Source organism: Equus asinus, chromosome 6 (genome assembly GCF_041296235.1).
Source record: "Equus asinus isolate D_3611 breed Donkey chromosome 6, EquAss-T2T_v2, whole genome shotgun sequence".
Taxonomy (NCBI): Eukaryota; Metazoa; Chordata; class Mammalia; order Perissodactyla; family Equidae; genus Equus; species Equus asinus.
Window position 1 is genome coordinate 75,507,991 of NC_091795.1, and position 18,189 is coordinate 75,526,179.

Here is an 18,189-nt window from a genome sequence, read left to right on the forward strand (position 1 = left end):
AACAGGAACCCCGCTGCTTCTGGGCGGAAGGGAAGGGCAGAGAAAGAGCTTGCGGTCAGGGATGAAGTTCTACCTCTTCAGCTTCCTCACTGTACCCCAAACTTAGAGGAATCTTTCTGTGTGACTCATTTCCTACTTTCTCGGGAGAAAAGCGTCCTTCTCTCCTAGATAGATTTTAAATCTCTAAAAAGCAGGCAGAGGAATTTACATCTCACTCCAACACATTATGTCATATAATACCTGTCCACCAGAAATACTGGATATGTGTTTACCTAAAACGCACATTTTACCACAGTTTGTGTGTGTAATCTTAAAACTATATCTTGATTCAATTTTTAATCCCCAAATTACAAAACTCTGAGGCAAAAGTTCTAATTAGTGTTCAGAAGGACATACCAATTTCACTATCCTCTATTAATTTTCCACTAACTTCTATGAAAAATCACAGAGATGAAGCACACTTACTTTGCAGTCCTACTGGCAAATGTGGTCAAATTCAGACAAGAGGCTGGCTGCTTTCCCATCCAGCTCTTACAGGGATTTATAATAAGTGAGAACAACCATGAAGCTTTAATTCAGTCTGTTCCAGAGTTCAGACCACATTCACTTACCTACCCATAATTTCCACATACTATTATCAAGAGGGACTGGACACAGATAACCTTCTCAACTTCTATGTTCTGACTTTTCCATTAATTATATTAATGACATAATTTCCATTAATAAAGTTTTACACTACTTCTTAATGAAAGTGCATGCCACCAAAGAGATTGTGAAGTAAAATGATAAATCACTGACTATGGTATAACACCAATCACACATAAGTAACATAAGATGCCCCTGAAAGTGAAATGATAGATCTTCTCAGTCTATCACGACATCTGATCACAGTTAGACAGGCTCCATTTCACATTGCTACCTTTGGAATCTTAAGAAGTGGTAACTGCTATTGCTTAAGACAAGTGGCTTATGGAACCCTCCCTTCTGCTTACTTGGGAATATTGAAAATGTTGCTCTATAATCCTAGCCAAGTTCAGAGTTACAACTGCAGAGCTTCTTGGCAGACAAATGGGTGAAGCAGGATTATACTTTGACTTTCCTGCCCCTACATGGTCAAATACAGCCACAGAAATCAGGAATCTGTCAGAAAAGCTGAATGGAAGAGAATCTAGCACAGAAATTCTAACAAAATGCTCTATAGAAATAATTATCATGCCTCGACTCATTGCTGACTACCAATATATTATTTTAAATAATTAGGGCATCTTGCTTACCCATAGGTTATTTCACTATTCATAGCATTTCTATAATTTAAATGAAAAAAGGGGAAACTAAAATCATTTGATTCAACTGCTCTATGAAAAGACTTAGAAGAAGGTGAAATTATAAGCCTAATCCAAGGATTTTATTTCATTACTTAGATTTTATTTTTCAATATGGCAATTATTTCCAATTGGTCACACAGTTCTTTCAGATTTCTAATCAAACATTTAGTCTCTCATCTCTTGACCTAATAATTTTTTCTGCCTCTGTAATTAGAATTAAGAGAATATAAAATTTAGGAAAAGAAAATACAACTCCTATAAATACCACTAAAACAAATTCACATACCTATCTCCTTCCAATTTTGGTATATCTGAGCAACTAGATGAGTCTTCCAGCCATGCCAAAGTTGGTCTCCTTGATTCAACTGCTGAGCTTGGTTCTCCCGATAGAATAAGCTGTTGTACAATTGCTGGATCATATGCATTAATTTCAAACTTTAAGTGCACCTAAACAAATAAACAAAAAGCCTAACTTTACAACACATTTTTCTCAATTACTAATCTGTTACTTCAAAATTAAAACCTACCTTCATAAGTTTGGAAACATCCCATATGCAGATCTTTCCTCGTTTCGTTGCAGCAGCTAGAAAATGAGGGCAGCTCCCCGACCCAAAGCAAGATATTCTGTCAGTTCCATCAGTACAAGGAAATTGTGCAGGACTTGTTGCAAGAGTGACTGACAATGGCACATTCTGTGTGTGCTCGCCTTTCACAAATGGGCAGTTTGGGGAATGTCTCTCGTGTTCAGACCTTTATAAGGAAGGAAAAGTTTACTGAACAACAAAGCTATCAACTTTGCACATTAACAGAGAACTCCAGGATCATCTTTTCTTTTTTTTTAAAACAATTAACTGAATTTAAAGTATTCTTTATTAAAAAGATTCAAATACCAAATCATTCAATTTTTATCAAGATCACTCTTCAATAGCAGTTGTTCACTTTGATTACAAATAAAGTCAGTCTTAGAAGAAACTGAGAAATAAATGCTACAGTAAATTTATGCTAAGTTAACACATTGATAAAATTGTTTGAAGTCCCAATATATCCTCACACTGGTTTCCTACAACTTTAAATGAATAACTATTTTGTTTCAGTTTAAATTCTCCATATATGTACAGCATGGTGACAATAGTTAACAATACTGTATTGCCTATTTGAAATTTGTAAAGAGGAGATATCTTAAATTAAACCTTCTTACCATACACACAAACACACACACACAAAATGGTAGCCTGATTGTGGTGATCTTTTCACAATGTGTATAAATATTAAAATATCAAGTCATACACCTTAAATAGAAACAATTTCTACATGTCAAAGATCTCAATAAAGCTGTTTTTCTCCATATATAAAAATATTATATATGTATATATATAATGCCGATATATATATAGATATCAGTGGCCCTAACTGTAAATGAGATATAATAAAAACTCAGTAAACGCAATTCACATTACAAAAAACTTTTTAGTAAAGATCTGAAAGCAAAAAAATCTCTATAGAGCATGGATAAAATTACATATATTAAAAATGAAGAAATACACCTTTCACACTCACTACAGGACCCCATCAGACAAATAACTTCTCAACAAAATTTCCTTTCAAAGAAACTTAACGTCCATAGACTATACATTATTTCTTTCAAATAAATGCTTATTGAGCAAAAAGAAATGTTAGTTTACTAGAAAACCCTAACATGTTTAATAAAAATAAAATAATAGGACTTCAGATCAAGACTAGTATGACTGTAAGAATTTTCTCAAATATTTAAAGCAGGATCAACTTAACAAAATCATCTGTCCAACTCTGTGACTAACTGATTTCTTTCCGGTTATTGTTTTTTTTTTTGTTTTTTTTTTGTTTTTTTACTTTCACTAGCTTTAATTACAAGGCATTATTTGAAATGTCAGGATGCTCCTACCAAAAAAAGAACCTTGTTTTAAAAGTCATTTTTCTATTTCCATGGCAAAGAAAGGAAAACTATACTTATAAAAAATGCTATTCCATAGAGTGTACATATTTCTTTTTACACTGCACCTACAACTTATCTACATCCATATATAAATCTTGGATAATTTGCAATATGCAGGGGTCTTACATAAATGCTTTTACATGGCATCCCCACGTACATGATCTTTGGACTGGATTCCCTCCCAGCTAAACCCTAAGGTATTTTTCCCCTTTCCATTGTTTTCTCTTACCTGAGTTTTAACTTTTTAATTAAAATTTTATTTACACAAGTGAAACATGACTAGGTAAAATAAAGCTAAAGAGCCACTTCTATGATAATATCCAATCCCAGTATTCTCCTATCCCACTCCAGACAAGCACTGTTATGAATTTAAGTGATATACTTCTAAAATATTTTTATAAGTTTAGATACATATATGTACATACAGAAAATATAGGGGTTTTTTATTTTAAATAAACAATATTACTGTATGAATCACTCTGCAACAGCTTTCTTGATATAATAACATATCTAAAAGTTACTGATGGTGATTAACAGAGAGCTAACTGTTCATTCCTTTTAACTGCTGGATTATAGTTGATTATATGAATATTCTATATTTTATTTGGCTACTCCCCTCATGACAGGTATTTAACATGTTTCCAGTTTTTCACTACAGTGACCATCCATTTTATGCCTCCTTGCATACAACAGCAATTTATTCCCTAGGTGAAATAAGCAGAAGTGGAATTGCTAGATAATACAGTGGACCCATTTTATTTTTCACAAACTTCAATCTCCCTCCAAATTAGCTCTATCACTCTCACCATCAAATACGAGAGCGCCATTTTTCCCTTACAAGTTTTTATTCTTCTCCCCCTTACAGATTCAGAAGGCACCCAGCCTCAGTTCCCCAGTCTTCATCAATCTTGTTCCCTCTATTCATTTGGAGCACTGGCCCCAGGCCCTCAGAGATTCTACCAACTGCTTGAGAGTTTGAGGAATCCTGGGGCAAAGAAGTAGAATCCTTGATTCCCTGATCACGTCAAGAAAAAAACAGGTTATAAAGAGACCAAATTGAAAATCTGAATCAATTTTCCCATAGAAAAATATCTGTGAGTAAAGGTGCACTCTATAATGTCATGGTGTAGTTTTTCAGGGATGGGTTAACTAACTTTTTGAGGATCAGCCTGAGAAACTAAAAAATACATATTAAAATGGTTTCTATACATATAAAGATGGTTTCTAGAGGGAGAGACTGAGTACCAAACAGAACTTTAACATAAATTAGAAATTGCTCATAATGAACTCTCAGTCTGCAAACATATACAACTTCAATTTTTCATATTTTCAGTATTTCCCACTGCGACCTGGAATCCATATGTACACTGCAACAGACTTTAGCAAGTTCACCCCATTCACATGAGCTGATTAACATTCAGAGACCTAAAACTAATTTTAGTACAAAAGAAGTGATACATCTTAAAACCAAATCCTGGCTCCATCACATCCTAGCCATATGCCCTTTAGCAAATTTTATTTTCTTTACTGTGAAATGAGATAACAATGCCCATCTCATAGAGTGACTGTAAGGATTAAATTGGAGAATATTCTCAGTTCCCTCCTATAAAACAGAGATGATAATAATACCTACTTCATAGAATTAATGTGAGAATTAAATGAGTTAAAAATATATAAAGTGCTTAGGATGGTACCTAGCAAATAGAATTATATAAATATTTGCTATTATTATTACTATTTCTATTAATAAGGACTCAGAGTAGTTATTTGTACAAAGGAAGTTTCAATACATGATCTCTAATGTTTAAGTTCTAAAGTTCCATTCACTAGACTGAAAATCATCACAGATTCCCTAAAATTATTTCAAAATCATAAGACCCTCTTGTGCATTCCCTTTTGACAGCCTGCTCTAAACAGACCAAGATTAAACAGCTACAATTAATCATGCTATTTTAATTTCTTTTATCATAGCCTTACAGTTTTCAGTTGGAGCCTAGTTCCATTCTTTGGCACTTCTTCAAGTACAGATTTGGGGATGCCAAAGAGATAATGTACGCCAAGTGATGTGACAGAGCATAGACAACACCACCCCATTCTCTTAGACAAAGGCAAAAATACAGATGGTAAAAAGGCAAGAATATTATTTTATCTAGATCAGAAAAGTAAAATTTAGAAGCACATTTATAGGACTAACTTAGCCTATTACGTCCAGAAAAATCAAGACTCACCAAGGTTCATCAGTAGGTTCCCAACAAACGAGACATACACTACAAGTAAAACACATGGCTCTATCATCTCCAGATGAGGCAGGCTGCATATTTACAAAGAAGACAGAAAAGGTTAAGAAGTATTAAAGTAGCTTCTTAACAAATAAAAATTCTTCTAAAAAAAGTTCATAATTTTAGGTAAAATTCCATACTGAGGAAAAGAAAATTAGCCTACACTGTTTTGTTTCAACGATATACCGAATTGCCAAATGTTTATAAATTTGCTGCTTTATTTGAAAAATTTCATTTCATCAGAAAACGACCCCTAAAATCAAACGTGGAGGCACACACATACCAATCTCTGATCTAGCATCTTCTAATCATCTTACTAAAGTATTCGAAATATAGTTAAGTATATGAAAGGAAATAGTCTAGCAGCTTTATTATTAAAAACTGAATCCCATACAACTACACAAGAAAGGGCAAGTAAAAAGAAAAAGCAAACTAGTGAACTTAATTCCTGTAACATAGTATTCTTTAAGACACATGGGACAAAATGCCATATATATACATATATATATATACACACATATATATACACATATATATCAAAACCTAAACTAAAATATACCTCTGAAAACTAATATTAATATTTTTGAGCACTTACTTTACTTAGCACTTACTATGTCAACAGATGTAAATTTATTATATATTTTAGAATATTAAAACTAATCAGCCAACATAGGCAGAAGAGTCTAGAAAACCTATGACTTGATCTCTTTGCAACGATAGTATATAATGAACAAAACTCAACAGAAAAATATCATGGCATCACTTAACAGAGACTGTTTTAGGAAATGATATCAAATGAGAAGAAGGACTATAAATCGTCAGGAAAAATGACCCATATTCAATCCTTAATTTAGGAAAATAATTTCAGTGATTCTAATATTAGTCAGTCTCCAAACTAATCTATCTTTAACTGGAACTCTGACAAACTTCGGATAAAATATTCAAATATATATGGTTTTCTGATTTAATTTTAGGTAAGATATTCAGAATACTTCAAGATAACTAAAGAATAATCACTCTTCAGATTCTTTATGACAGTAACTTCCATGTATTTCAAAGTTTAATTGAATTCTAAAATTAAATAAGCATGCATGATATAAACTGAAATTTAAGTACTAGATTTCTTAGATTCTTTAGCAGTGACAAAACACTGGTAAGCCAGTCTATACTACTCAGTTGAAGCTTCCTTTAATTAGTATATTATGCCTATCTAAACTCATTTTCCTTAACGTCCCTCTCCTTTAGCTCAGTGAAGGTCTCGGTTATGTACCATTTTCATGACTTTCTGTCAAGTTAATCCTTACACTGTATACCCTCTTCTTTCCCTACATGAAACTATTTTCCTTGACTAATTATTCCTCCTTCTACACATTTCTTAATAAATTCTTCAATACTATGTATTCAGGTTGCACTTTACTACCTGTAATGCTTCTTCTATAGTTATCTAGTATATGGGTAATTTATATCCCAACAAAATTTAAATTTCAGGAGTAACTGTAGTATGTTATTTTTATTGCATTACCCTAAGTATTTACTACTCTGTTATGAATGCGGAAGTCAACAACAGAAAATAAACACATCCAAAAAGAATACTTTTTCAAAAAGCAAATCTGGACAATACTGCCTATTTGGTGACTGTGTGTGTATATATATATATATATATATATATATATAAAATATATAATCTGAAAGAAAATACTTACAAAGCATTAATTCAGTTGTTAGTTACATTTAACAAATATCTTTCCCTTTTTCATACACAATACATGATATAGGGAACAGCCAGTCAGTATTATGAAAATAGCTGGTCAGAATTATGATCGAAGGCATAAGAACAAAACAAACCTCACATACATGCATATAGACAAGTACATAGCCAGTTTGCATAAAATAAGTTTTTGAAAAAATTATTAAAATATTGATGCTTTTAACGAAGGCTACAAACGCATATTGAAAAAAATTTTTTGATAGTCTTTTTTACCTGATGATAAAAGCCAGCTTGAGCCATGGGATCCGGCTGTGCCCATCTATAGCCTACATGAGGCCATGAGGTAAATGTCTCCCGTCTATTAGCTTCACTATACATCAATGATCTAAAAGTAAACATATTTTATGTAATCAAAGTTAGGCACCAAATTATAATGACACTCCTATCCAACACTGAAGAAAAAATTTTACTGGATTATTAACAAAAACTGGGAATGGTCTAATGACCAGGTTCAAATTTGTATTTTAAATTAAAAATGATCACTTTTAGGAATTTCCCTTAAACAGAGCAGGGAAAAAGAAATCTGATTAATGGTTACAACCGATAAATAATTCCAAGGATAGATTAAATTAACCAATGTTTCATAATTAGCAAGCAGAGAACAGAAAATCTGGAAATGTAGAGGCAGAGACCCATATGCTTTCATCATGTGCCAAGTTTTAAATAATCGGATAAAACCACAACCAAAGGAACAGTGGTTTTATCTCAACATATTTTAATATTTTTTAAGTAGAAAGCAATTTTCTCTTCTTTCTCCAGAGAAATCCTTTTCCAAGAAAGTTCGCTTCTCCAAGGAATTATCAAAAAAGGGAAATCTTCACATACGCTTTCATATTAAAATATATTAGCTCACTGAGAGTGCACCTGTGAGAGTACTAGAGTGTTTTTTTAAAGGATTATACCAAAATTAGAAAAAGTCCAAAGAGCTTCAAGTAAGAAAGGACTGATAAGCAAAGCTTACTCTTCCTAACACAAAAGTCCAACTGATAACAGGAAGAAAGAAAAGAGAAAGTGGTAAAAGTCATCACAAAGAGACCAGAAAAATACTTATCTTAAATTCGTCCCTTAAATTAGTATGTGATTTCCTATAACATTGCTAGTGAACTTAGGTTTACCTCATAGTTGTGTTCTGATTTGAAAAATAACAAAGCTGTTGGGTTAGACAGCCTTATCATTTACAGACTACAGATGTCTTCAGGATCTGTGCCATTCTTACAACAGAAAACCTGTCCACTTAGTTATATTACCAAACAAAACAGCAACTGCATCCAGTAGATCCCAACTCAAATCTCCAAAAGACCTACGCTCATCGAGGTCCTCATAAGGTCCCTAGAATAATTTTTAATGGAACAAACCCCATAGACTAGATCAAAATAAATATTTTAAGGCATTTTAACAGTAACAGAAACACTGAATATCCTATTCGATAAACGTATTTTGTAAAATGAAACATTTACCACAGCTTACACTGATTTCTTTAGAAACCTAGCTACTGCTTGTAAAGAAAATAGTTCTAAAGGGCTGTTTTATAATTTCAAGACAGGCATAGCTCTCAGATAAACATTTATTCTAAGTACATATTTTTCTTTTTTCCCTCCTCTCCAGACATATTTCAAAGAATATTTAAATGTTAGCTATAGCACATCTTACCTGATAGTCATTCAGATTAAAAATGACAGTCTACATTTTGCCCAAAAGATAGAGATAGCACTATTCCTATGGAATATAAAAATTCTTCCCAAATGTTAACACAACCAACTAAAGTTATGTATAAAATAATAAAATCATTCAACAAAAAAATGCAACTAATAAGCAAAGTATCAGTTTACCAAGAGATAAACTAATCAATACTGCAAACTAATATAAGAGCCACACTTAAGATAATAGAAATTAAAAGTTAATTCATTCAGTAGTGTCTTTGCTAACATCAGCATGTACTCTTTATAAATGTACTTCAGAAAAAAGCACAAGAAGTTACAATTCACATTGAATCAAAATGTAAAATGCTACATTGGGAAGGCAAACATGAACTTATCAAAACTGCTAAATTTAAAATTTCAGTATAGCAATTCTAAACTACAGTACTTTTAATAAGAATCTGATAAATGATATTTCAAATAAATCATTTAAGTTTTTAAATGAATGCATTATTTGCCTTTTAATTAGTTTTTTTTTTTAAGATTTTATTTTACCTTTTTCTCTCCAAAGCCCCCCGGGTACATAGTTGTGTATTTTTTTAGCTGTGGGTCCTTCCAGTTGTGGCACGTGGGATGCCACCTCAGCATGGCCTGATGAGCAGTGCCATGTCTGCACCCAGGATCCAAACCAGCGAAACCCTGGGCCACCGAAGCAGAGTGCGAGAACTTAACCACTCAACCACCGGGCCAGCTCCTTAATTAGTTTTAAACAAAGCAAGACTCAAAAAGTCTCTATTGAAGAAAATGATAATTGAGGTATGATTTTTGAATACTGTTTAAATCTAGAGCAGGCAGCATAAAAAATTCTAATTGAAAACTGCCCTAGGTGATTTTTTTTTTTTCATTTTAACTGGGAAATAATATATGGCTCTTATATTCAGATTCTGGCATGGTTTTTTTTTTTTAAAGATTTTATTTTTTCCTTTTTCTCCCCAAAGCCCCCCAGTACATAGTTGTATATTCTTCGTTGTGGGTCCTTGTAGTTGTGGCATGTGGGACGCTGCCTCAGCGTGGTTTGATGAGCAGTGCCATGTCCGCACCCAGGATTCAAACCAACGAAACACTGGGCCGCCTGCAGCGGAGCGCGCGAACTTAACCACTCGGCCACGGGGCCAGCCCCTGGCATGGTTTTTTAATTTGTCAAAATTTATCTCAAAGGTCACAATATTTCAACAAGGCAAAATAATTCTTACATATTGAATAATTATAATACTTTTAAAGTTGACTCAAATATTTACTAAACAAATACGAAGCTGGAATTTTTAAAATATAGGTTTATGATCCCTTTAAATACCTTCCAGGCACCAAAAGAAACTGTTTAACAGTAATTCAAGTAATAGTTTACTCCACTTCAGTATCTGGACAGAAATGAGAATCTGAATGGTTTCCAAAAATATTCTGAAATATATACTTAATCATAACCAAATTTTATAGTTATTCTTGGTTAATCCAAAAAACTAATTGATTCAAACTCACTGTCACATCTCCTTATAAGCAAAGTTATACCTGTCCACAGAACGGCCTGGCCCCACTCCAAGTTCTGGACGTGCACTAGGTAAGAGGTAAGACAATCTGTCCATCACTGAGGATGCCACAGGTAAGGCAGCAACATTTTGATTTATTTTCTTAAGTTCATTCACAATGGCACTGGCAATGGACTTCAACACATGATGAGGAAGATGAAATGTAACTGTGGCCCACTGAAAGAAAATCAGAGTGTAAGCAAAGGAAAACATACTCAACAGTTTTAACAAACCTATAACTCACACATTATAAACTAAAGAACTATTTATCAGTCTCAAGTCAGTTCATGCCATTAACTCATCATTTAAAGCAGCAACTTGCAATTATGTAAAAAATGAAACTTGAACTAATTACACTGAAAAAGACAGTTTTGAACCAGATGGTAGCACATTTTCTTACATATCCCATCCACAATTAAGAATAACTGAAAATGACAGGATAACATCTGTCATTCTTCATATTCCTCCAGCACATAAACAATACTAAGCACAAACTAGGCACTCAAATATCTCCATAACAATATCGTTGTACAATTTATCACTACTGGGTATATGAGATTTTACTTCGGCTTAGCAGATTCTTATGTATTTGTTGTTGTCACCATAATACAGCAAAAGTAACTAACAGTATACATCTTGTAATCAAACAGACTTGGATGCCAAGCCCAGCTTCAGCATCAACTAGGTGACCCTAGTCAAATTAACTTTAGTTTCCTGCTCCTGTGAAAGAGAGAAAACAAATACCTATTGACATAATGTTCTGATGAGAATTCAAGTGAGAATTGGGACAATAGGAGTAAACATTCAATAAATGTTAGCCACAATTATTTAATATTAAAATAATTACTTAAGAAGTTAGACTGTGAAAATGTCAAGTATTATTCTCCCAGAGAAATGTCTATAATTTCATTTTTATATCCTGTCCCTGCTCACCTATAAATGGTTTCTACTCTGTCTAGCACACTCTAGGCAGCCTACTAAATTACTACTTATCTATTCAACTGGAAAAACTTGCAGCAAAAAATGACTTGGATTGCTAAAAAAAAAAAAAAAAAGAGAGAGAGAGAGTTCATTCTCTCACTTTGTTTCTAGACCTAACCTGTTCATAGATCCAGAGCCTCTTGGTTGAAAGGGAGGCCAAATCCCCCTGAGAAAGAATCCTACAACAATGCCCCATCTACACACTGTAAATCATACTCCAAGACTTCCCCAAAGGCACCTGCGGGCATTCACTACAGTCACTGTGCACTGGGGAACAAAAACTACTGTGATCTTTCAGACGTTACAAGGCAGTAACATTGAACTGACCTAAAACATCACTATGGTCCACTAGTGAGTGGGGATTTTGAGGGCCAAGTGATTAATAGAGTTTTGGTGTCTCAGTGAGCTCTGTAGTTCCCTGATCTATCTCGTAGTTATTTCTCCAGTTCCAAAATGCGTAACTGGAAGAGATAGAGACTAGGCAACTAGAAAGTTTCTCTGATCCTCTCTGAGGACTATTAATACAAAAAAGGCCAAGTGGAAGCCCCTAAAGCTTACATTTTCTACTAAACCAAAGCAATACCATGTCCTTGAAGAAACTTCTGAGATTAATGCCACTATACAAGACCTGAAAGATACAGGGGTAATCAAACTCTCTCACATCCATTTAACTGACCTGTTGGGCCTATGCAAAATGTTAAATGGCTCTTGAAGAATGAGTGGACTGTAAACTACCAGGTGGAGACTTTAATTGCAGTTGCTGTTCGAGGGTATCATTACTGAAGCAAATCAACAAATCCCTCAATACCTGGTAGGGAGTTTTACTTCTCTCAAATACTTTTTTCTCTATACTAATTTTTAAGGACCATCCAAAAGTAGACTGCTTTTATCTGGCAGTAACAGTAAATTTCACAGTCTAACCCTGGGACTGGATCTCACCTTTACCATAACCTAGTCTATAAAAGCACTGATCAACCTAACATCCTGTAGATCACCACACTGGTCTACAACATTGATAACAAGCTGATTGGTCCAGATGACGAGGAAGTAGCAAGGAACTTAAATGCCTTAGTAAGACACATGCAAGCCAGAGAGGATCAACAGTCCCCAGAAAAACTCAGGGTCCTGCAACCTCTGTGAAGTTTCTGGAGGTCCAGCGGTCTAGATATATCAGGATATTTCCTCCAAGGTGAAAGACAGGTTGCTACAACTTGTAATAGCAAACGCTGAAAAACAGGCAGAATGTTTGGTGGGCCTAACTGGATTTTAGACCCAATATCCAGCACATTTGAGTGTGCTGCTGTAACTCAATAAACAAATAATACATGAGCTGAAGAACAAGCAGCTCTGCAGCAGGTCCGGAACCTGCTGTGTTGAACCACAAGATGCTCTACCACCTGTACCTTATGAGCATATTCAATGACACCAGAACGGTCTGCAGCAAGTAAATACGTTTTAAAGAGTTTCTGGCAAGCTGAATTAGGACAATTATATAGGAGAATGCTAGGGCAAAGCCAGGCTCTCTCCTGTAAATAACCGGTTCTCTTTTTGAGAAACAGCTCCTGGCTTCTTAGTAGTTCCTGATAGAAATTAACACCTATCCATGAGACAAATGTCTATGCAATCAGAGCCATCCATCACAAAAGGTGTTATCTGATCCACCAAACCATAATAATGGGCACGAGAGACAAGTATCCTTCATTAAGTGGTTTACAAGAGATCAGACTTGAAAAAGTCCAAAAGGCAAGTTCTGGACATGTTGAATAAGCAAGTGGCTCAGATGTCCACAATACCTACTCTTGTTATAATGCTTCCTTCTCACCCCACATTGATGGCTTCACAGGGAACTCCTTATGATAAGATAATTGAGGAAGAAAACCCTTGGCTCTGACTTACAGATGGTTCTGCACGTTGTATGCTGGTATCACTCCAAAGTAGGTGGCTGCAGCATCACAGCCCCAAACACAACAACGGTAATGGTAAATTTTCTCAGTGGGCAGAAGTTAACCAGTACATTTGGCTGTTCTCTTTGTCTGGATTGAGAGTTGGCCAATCCCAAAAGTAAAGATCCTCACTGATTAATGGATAGTAGCTAATGTTTTGGCTAGATGGTCAGGCATTTGGAAAGATCAGGATTGCAAAATTGTTAACAAGGAAGTCAAGGGTAAAGGTCTAGGGAAAGGCATCTCAGAATAAACATAGAATATAGTGACAGATGGGAACCAGACTTATTGTGATCTCTTCATAATGTATATAAATATTGAATCACTATGATGTACACTTTAAACTAATGTGATAACTGTGTCAACTACACTTCAATAAAAAAAATTAAAATAAAAAAATAAATGGAGTAGGAAAATATTTGTGAAATATGTGAATGCTCATCAAAAAGCATCCATTCCAGCCCGGCCCAGCAGCACAGTGGTTAAGTTTGCACACTCTTCTTCGGCAGCCCGGGGTTCACCGGTTCAGATCCTGGGTGCAGACCTAGCACCGCAGGTCAAGCCACACTGTGGCGGCATCCCAGATAAAACGGAGGAAGAGTAGCAAGAGATAAGCACCAATTCCAGAGGAAATGGACAAATTATACATATTCTATCAATGTCACTCACTCTCTCTCCATAGCCACTCCAGCGCTTGCTCAATGGACATGTATGCAAAATGCCACTGCAACAGAGATGGAGGACATGTACAAGCACAACATGAACTTCTCTTCACCAAGACTAACCAGGCTATAGCTGGTGCTAACTGCCTAACTGACCAATAGCATGTAGCAAAGCTGAGCCACCAATACGACACTGCTTTCCAGGGAAACCAGTCAGGTATCTGATTGCAAGTTAATTATATTGGATTCTTTCGATCATGGATTGGGCAGCAATTTCCCTTCACTGTAATAGATACATATCCTGGATAATCATTTACCTGTTCTGCCCACAATGCTTCTGCTGTAATATTACACCACTGCCTGTGGACTAATAGAATGGTTTATGCACCATCATGGTATTCCACACAACTTTGCTTCTGACCAAGAAAGCACTTCAACGCCAAAAAAACAAAAAAAAAAGGCAGCAATAGGCTCTTGCCTATGAAATTGACTGGTCGGTCTTACATTGCTTTCATCCAGAAGAAACCTGACAAAAATGTGTAATGCCCTACTGAAGACTCATTTTCAGTACTAATTGGGAGAGATGTCTCAAAGGTCGCATCTTACAGGATCATGTATATGCTCTGGATCAATAAAAAATACATAATACAGTTTCTCCCAACAGGGTTGCTATTATACTTAATCCATCCACAGATTTCTCTTTAAGCTTTAAGCTCTAGAGTCCTTACATCCTAAGGAAGGAACGATTAACCAGGGGTACAACCATGGTTCCACTGAACTAGGTGGTAAGACTGCTACCCAGAAATTTTAGGCACCAAGTGTCACTGAATCATCAGTCAAAGAAGGTGTTATTCTACTGGTTGATATAATTAAAACTGACAAACAAGACAAAACTAGATTGATGCTAAATAATAGAGGCAAGGAGAATTTAATTAGAATCCAAGAGATTCTCTAGGGTGCCTCTAAGTCCTTCCATGTCTCAGAGTAAAAATGAAAGGACAATTATAACAATTTAAACACAGTACCACTGAGGATGTGGATGCTCCAAGAGTGAAGACTTGGGTCACTCCACCACGTACCTGACCAACTGAGGTGCTGGCTGAGGACAAAGGGAATATGAAATAGGTAGAAGGAGGAAGTTATAAATATCAACTATATCCTCTTGATCATTACAGAACTGAAGGATACAGCAGCTAGGCACATCTTCTTCCCTTTTTATTACATAAATAATAGATGGATGAATGGATGAATAGAGATTTAGATATATACAGACACAAAGATACAGACAGATATATAGAGTGATTATTTTATGTAAGGATTTTTGGTTATAGTTAATTGAGTCTTTATGTAGCACAGTTCTATTACCTAAACAGTTGAGACTGTAATTAAATTTTAGGAGTAGTTAATATCACCCACAGACAGGTAAAGTATCTATTGGAACTTTGTGTCTCTCCTTTCTGGAGGATGGGGAGAGAAAACCTTCTCTTGTTACGTGCCTCTTGTTAAGTAAAAGTATAGTATTTTTGTTGTATGAAAGTTCAAATATGTATAAATAGTGTTTACAGAGATGCTGAGGAGCCAAAGGAGTGGACTCTGCCAGTTACTAAACTATTGTCTCTGGGATCCAAACCCATGCTTTATTTCTCTTTTCTGTAACGTCAGGATTGTGACTCTGCAAACTATACTTCTTCTTTGCCAACCAGTTTCCTGGCTGTTAGGTTTTGACAAAAGGAACACAGGATAGAAACTGGAAAGCATGATGGGGGAGAAAAAGACTTGTTCCTTGCTATTACTTGTCACTGCTGTCAATGCTGCTTCAGCAAAGGACCTGGTGGCAGCAACTGATTCTTCCAACCTTCAGCAGTTTTTTGTTTTGTTTTCTGAGTATTCCCAGAACCAGTCTCATAGAGCTCCCTCAGAGGTACTAACATCAGCCAAGTGGTACCATTCTTCACAGATCTGAGTCTCAGCTCCATAAGCTCCAAGCTCCTGAGGCACTGACTGGGCAGCAGCGCCCATGGGGCCTACTCTCTAAGTCTGCAGGTTCTGATAACCCTAACCCCTTGTTCCTCCAGATCTGGTCGAGAGCTGCTTCCCAGAGTTAACACTGTGTTACCCCAGGGTTTCCTTTTCACTTTTTCAGTTCTCGAACACATGTTAAATCAATTCCTTACAATAAATTCTCTGTTGGAATGCACAGTATGGTTTCTGTTTTACTAAATAAAATGTCTCATCAATGGAATAAGGTTAATAAAACATGGTAAATCTGCAGAATAAAATTCAATATAAATATTAGGAAGAACACAGACAACCTATGAGGACTGATATGAAAAGATAACTCCAGATACACTCTTAAGTGAAAAAAAGCAAGGTTTACGCTATAGTCTGAATGTCTGTGTCCCCCCAAAATTCATCTTTTGAAATCCTAATCCCTAAAGGTGATGGTTTTAGTAGGCAGGGCCTTTGGGAGGTACTTAAGTCATGAGGGCAGAGCCCTCATGAAAGGGATTAGCGCCTTTATAAAAGAGGCTCCAGAGAGATCCCCTGCACTTTCCACCAGGTAAGGACACAGTGAGAAGGTACCAGCTATGAACCAGGAAGAAGGACTTCACTAGAAGGCGACCATGCTGGTGCCTTGATCTTGGACTTCACTACTACCAGAACTGTGAGCAAAAAAATTCTGTTATTTATAAGCTACCCAGTCAGTGGCATTCTGTTATAGCAGCCCAATGAACTGAGACAGTAATCACAATATTTCTGTATAATTACAACTGTACTTGAGAAAAAAGATATTTATAAATGCTAAAGTTATTTGTCAGAAGGTGGCTTTTACCTTCTACCTTATATCCTTTGGTACAGAAATTTTATATGTGTTACATTTACAACTCAGAAAAGATCTTAAAATAAAAATGTAGGAGAAATTAATGAAATATATTCAAGGATTTAATTCTAAGCACCATCTCCTATAGATATCCTCATCATGATGACAAAAAAAAAAATTTCAAAGAAAGCCCAAAATGGCTCCACTTTCAAAGACTTATTCCATTCTTCATCAAAGTTCATAACCTGACAAGAAAGTCTCTTTCATCAGCCTCCTTACCAATGCAGGGCCACCAAGCACAGAAGCCTTAGGAGTAAAGTAAGCAAAGTAGTTCCTACAAACTGAAGTTAAACTTCAATAAAAACAGTTTCAACTTTGAAATGACTTATAAGCAAATTGTGTTTTAAAAAAGAGAAAAATCCAGAATTGGAATATCTAGAGAGAGACTAGGGATGGGAAGAGGACAGAAATGGGCAAAAGTATGGAGGTATTCCTTCTATTACAACCCCAAACAAGGTAATTTTTTTTAACTTCTTACCTTAGCAACTTTATGATTTGCTGCAGTCTCATGAGATGTATTTTTTAAACCATCTTTGAGCTGTGTGATGAACAAATCATAACCCTCCGTACTAGAAACATCTACCTTTTCTAAACAGGCTGATAAGAGCTGCTGTGCCTAAATAAAAAAGAAGACGATCAAAGAAAATTAAACACAACAAAAAAAATGTAAATTCAAATAATTTAATCTGTAATGACTGACAGGTACTATACTAAAGTTTACCTACTTTTATTTTTAAACAAACTTAATTAATCAAATAATGATTTGAAGGGCTGTTACAAAATGAAATGAGATAAAGCAATATATTCAGTGAGGTACTACATAGTAAAGTTGCAATACATGGGAGCTATTACAAACCAAAGCAAGACAGAAAAAACTAGAAAAGCTGAAACCATGAGAAAAAAGGAAAGAGGTAAAAAGGTAAAGACATAAAATCCTTCAGTGAGCTTTAAATATTCAAACTATGCAAAACTGTAAGAAGGGACATTCAGTTAAGTCAGCAGGTAATATAAAAAGCCCTTTGCATTGTTACCCACATATTCAATAAGAACTATCTTAAGAGAAATATACGGTTAATATATGGAAAAAAAATACATCCACATTGATCCAACCAAACCTAGGAGCCCATACTTGAGGCAAGACAGTGACAAACTAATGTG

General features: G+C 35.2%; 1 protein-coding gene across 17 annotated transcripts in view; it reads right to left on the minus strand.

Moving 5' to 3' along the window:
* The window catches only part of BIRC6 (baculoviral IAP repeat containing 6), a 223,946-nt gene that overhangs the window by 167,412 nt on the left and 38,345 nt on the right, over positions 1-18,189 (minus strand). For all 17 annotated transcript variants that reach the window (XR_011504108.1, XR_011504109.1, XR_011504110.1 and 14 more), the window contains exons 3-8: positions 17,510-17,647; positions 10,548-10,741; positions 7,558-7,669; positions 5,526-5,608; positions 1,853-2,075; positions 1,612-1,772 (exon numbers count right to left, since the gene is read on the minus strand). Coding sequence is in view for 14 of the 17 variants with exons in the window: in XM_070512298.1 (XP_070368399.1) it covers positions 1,612-1,772; positions 1,853-2,075; positions 5,526-5,608; positions 7,558-7,669; positions 10,548-10,741; positions 17,510-17,647 (911 nt within the window). In the remaining 3 variants the exon portion in view is untranslated. The remainder of the gene's footprint in view (positions 1-1,611; positions 1,773-1,852; positions 2,076-5,525; positions 5,609-7,557; positions 7,670-10,547; positions 10,742-17,509; positions 17,648-18,189) is intronic.